This window comes from Vicia villosa, unplaced genomic scaffold (genome assembly GCF_029867415.1).
Source record: "Vicia villosa cultivar HV-30 ecotype Madison, WI unplaced genomic scaffold, Vvil1.0 ctg.000547F_1_1, whole genome shotgun sequence".
Lineage (NCBI taxonomy): Eukaryota > Viridiplantae > Streptophyta > Magnoliopsida > Fabales > Fabaceae > Vicia > Vicia villosa.
In genome coordinates, this window is record NW_026705251.1 from 484663 (window position 1) to 488588 (window position 3926).

Below are 3926 nucleotides of genomic sequence, written 5' to 3' on the forward strand. Positions count from 1 at the left end.
TTTTCGACATATAGTGGTATAATATAATAGATTAAATAAAATTTGGTTGGACAAAAAAAAAGAAAATGAGTGATGCAGTGACAGTGTAAAATAGTTTTACACTGTCAACCAATCACAACCATCTATCCAATTAAAATACTCTTTTAATTTTGAAAAAATTTAATGACATGGTAAATTGATGGTTGTTTATTGGATGACAGTGTAAAACTATTTTACACTGTCAGTGCATATCCATTAAACCCGAAAAAAAAACACTACAATAAAAATTAATATACAAAAATTAAGGTGAATGTTATTACTATTTTTAAATTATTTTGTACGTGTTAATTAATAATAATTTTTTTTTAGCCCCCGCTTTTTGTAACAAAAAGAATTTTTTCAATCCGTCTCTTAGTTGAAATAGTAATAATATCGAACACATGCTTATTGATAGTGTAATTTTAGAAAAATACCCACATAAAATGTACTTTTAGTAAAATGTGACATTTTTAGCGTTTCCAATGAGCAATCATCCAAACAAAATATCTCCTTTTTCATAAATAAAATTGAGTTTTGTTTCATCCTTCACAAACAATATTACTTTTTCTATTAATTATTATTATTTTTTTGTTGGGATTTAACTGAATCAGGTAGTGGAGCACGTCCACGTCGACAAGGGCAAAAGCGAAAATAGCCCTTTTTGGCCAAACATGTCATGCTTTCTTCACCTACGTCTTATATCAAAGGTGGTGTCCCTATAAATGGCCATTTTATAACCTTTTTGCACCGTACACTTGACGAGAAGTACGTGATGGGAATGGAATTGGCCATCAAAACACATTGCAGAAGCATCTCAGCTGAGGAATTTGCTCAGAAAAGAAACTCATGGAGCTTTCTAAACCTAAACCATAACAGTCCAGTTATCAATGATGCTGCTATTAGTTTGGTTTCCAAGCAGGGTCCATGTTGGTCTGAGCTCAAGTTCACGGGTATGGTGCAGTGGGGCCAACGCAGGCAGGTTCGGTTTCTGGGTCGCAATGAGGAACAAAAGGTTGAATCTTTACACCAACATCGTAAGGAAAAAAGGGAAAGGACTTATAATAAGAGAAAGAACGTTGAAGAAGAAATGGAGGCTGTAAAGGTAGCTCCTTTTGGGGTACTGAGGATGACTCGTCAGAGCTTCAAAAATCAACAAGATATTACTAGTAGCAGCGGGGCTAAAAAGTCTAAGAAAGCAGTAAACGACGACACTAAGCAGCAGCAACTCATTGTTTATAGCAAAAAAGGCCGGAAAATATCAATTGACAGATGGTCTGCTGAGAGGTAAATGGGTTTTTGCATTCAGTTTTTCACTTAGTTAATAGTTATTGATTTGCTGTTAAATTAATATGTCACCTTGTATGTACATTTGAAGGTATAAGATGGCAGAGGAGAATATGTTGAAGGTTATGAAGGAAAGGGAAGCTGTGTATGGAAACCCAATAATGAGGCAAGACTTGAGATCAGAAGCACGAAAGTATATCGGTGACACGGGTTTACTTGATCATTTGCTGAAGCATATGGCTGGAAAAGTGGCACCGGGAGGAGTTGAAAGATTCCGACGACGTCACAATGCTGAAGGTTCAATGGAATACTGGTTAGAGAGTGCGGATCTCGTTGATATCAGAAAAGAAATGGGTGTACAAGATCCTTACTGGACTCCTCCACCTGGATGGAAGCCTGGAGACAGCATTTCACCAGAACATGTTACTAGAAATGAACTCAGGGAGATAAGGGAGGAATTAATCAAGTTGAAACGGTATGGCTAATTTCATCCATCTCTTAATGTTACATTTCAATTAGTTCTGAGTCATTGGTTGATTTTCTTGACCTGCAAACAGAGATATGCTGGATCTCAAATCAAAAAAAGAAGAGGAAGCCTTGGCCATTGTGGCTACTTCTAGTTCCTGTTTGTCAAGTTTGAACTATAGGGACTATGATTCCCAGGTTTCTATGCAGGTGAGGGGAAGCACAGTAGGCCCGGCTTATTGCTAACGACTTAGATGAATAGTTTATTTGGGATTGGAAGAGTCAAATTACACACTTTTAATGCTTTTTCTATCTTTCATATAGCAGGAGATTTATGCTGAGCTGGTTCATAAAAAGGCTAGAGTTGAAAAACAGCTAAAAGAAATTACTCTGACTTTGAATAACATGGAGGTAACATAAACATTTAATTTAGTGCTCATTGATTGAATGTTTTCATTGTCAAAATAATGATGATGCAAATAATTGCTTTGTATTTTCCCCTACAAATCTATGCATATGTCCAGAGTTTACTATATAGTACTGAAAATCAATATTGTAATTATCCTCTTTCAAATTAAATGAAATGGAATTTGCTTGCCACTAATGAAAGACACTTAATGTAGGGCCAACTTGGAATGCTGAAGCCAACAATGGCAGAATCATTAACACCACCAGCGTTATTGCTAGGACCAACATCATCATTGACAGAAAACATTGGAGATGTGACAAGAGAGGATGACAGAGGAACAAAATCAGCGGACACACAAATGGTACGAAGCAGCGCAGCAGAGCAAAAGGCAGCAAAGATAGAAAGACTTAAAAGTGGTTTTAAAATCTGCAAACCAAGAGGGACCTTTATGTGGCCAAATATGAGCATGTCTCCTCATGTTGAGGCTAACCTTGATGAAATCACAGTGGTCCCAACCCCAACCTCAGTTTCCTCTGCTACCACATCAGCCCCCAAGCTTGTCTCCAATTCCAAGACTAAGAACTTGCCACTATCAATACCTTCCCCTTCTTCTGCTGTTAAGCCACTAGCAGAGAAGCGCCCTGTGAGCACAGCTACTTTGACACATGTCACTGGACCCTCTTCCCCTCACCTTTCTCCTCCATTAGAGACAAAATCCACAATTACCAACAAGGATTCTTCTATTAACCTCAATGAGACTCCTCTGGCCCAAGAGTAGATGCTATTGCTGGCAAAGTCCTTCTACATACATATACTTATATATATATTTGATAGAAACCACGCAATTTTGAGACTCGTGTTGGTAGATTGAGCCAACTTGCAATATTGACAGTAATATTAATGTGGTGTATTTTGTTTGTCTGTTAGCTCTACATATTTGAAGTTTGATATTACTTTTACATGCAATTGAAATTGCAAGTCACACGTTAAAATTAAACAAGGCAAATGCTAATATATTATGCATACTGGAAGTTTATGTAACTAGTTTGATAGCGCGAATAAAAAATCAGAGCGCAACAGAAAAATGAAATGAAAATCGAAGAGGAACTACATCTTCGTTTTGCACTTCTGTAAGTTGTTTTGTGGTGATTGCGGTTTTGTGACTTGTGCGTACGTGGTTTGAAGGTGAGTGTGTCGGATTTAAGTGTTGTTTACAGTGAGAGTTCTGAGTGAAGGTGCTGTGTATCGGTTTTTTCTTTTGCTGAAGGGTGAGTGAGTTGTGGATTGTGGATGGCTGACGGTTTGGATAAGGTTGAGTTTGGTGAGAGTTTCAGTGAGGAGAGTATCGAGATGCAAGGTTTATGCAGAGATTTTGGCGGAGGTTTTGGCAGAGTATCGATGCCTTTTGTGTTTCACTGAATGTGGAGGTGGGGTTGTGTTGAAAGTTACAGTATTGAGTGGTGGTTCGGGTGAGGTTTTGTAGGTTTTGCTATTTCTTTCACTGAGTTTTTTTAGTTGTGGTGGCTCCCCTCTTTTGTGCTGATTGTTGGTGTTTATATAGAGTAGAGGATTAGAGTTTGAATGAGAGTTTGAGATGAAAATTGGGAGAGTATTTGAACTCTTGTAGTTAACTGAATTGTTGTTTTCTTGATACAGGTTTTGTTTAGTCCATTTTGATGCAATTCTTGGACTGATTATGCAGCAAAGTTGGTTGTATGGTGCAGGTTGGGCATCAAGGAGTGTACTAAAT

At 37.6% G+C, this 3926-nt stretch overlaps 1 protein-coding gene across 1 annotated transcript; it reads left to right on the top strand.

The window, feature by feature from the left end:
- The first annotated feature begins 694 nt into the window (after positions 1–694).
- Positions 695–2996, top strand: LOC131629294 (protein DYAD-like). Its single transcript, XM_058900086.1, has 5 exons — positions 695–1302; positions 1394–1777; positions 1860–1977; positions 2095–2178; positions 2391–2996. Exons 1-5 carry the CDS (start codon positions 695–697, stop codon positions 2952–2954), a joined length of 1758 nt encoding a protein of 585 aa, XP_058756069.1. The 3' UTR covers positions 2955–2996.
- Positions 2997–3926: the final 930 nt, after the last annotated feature.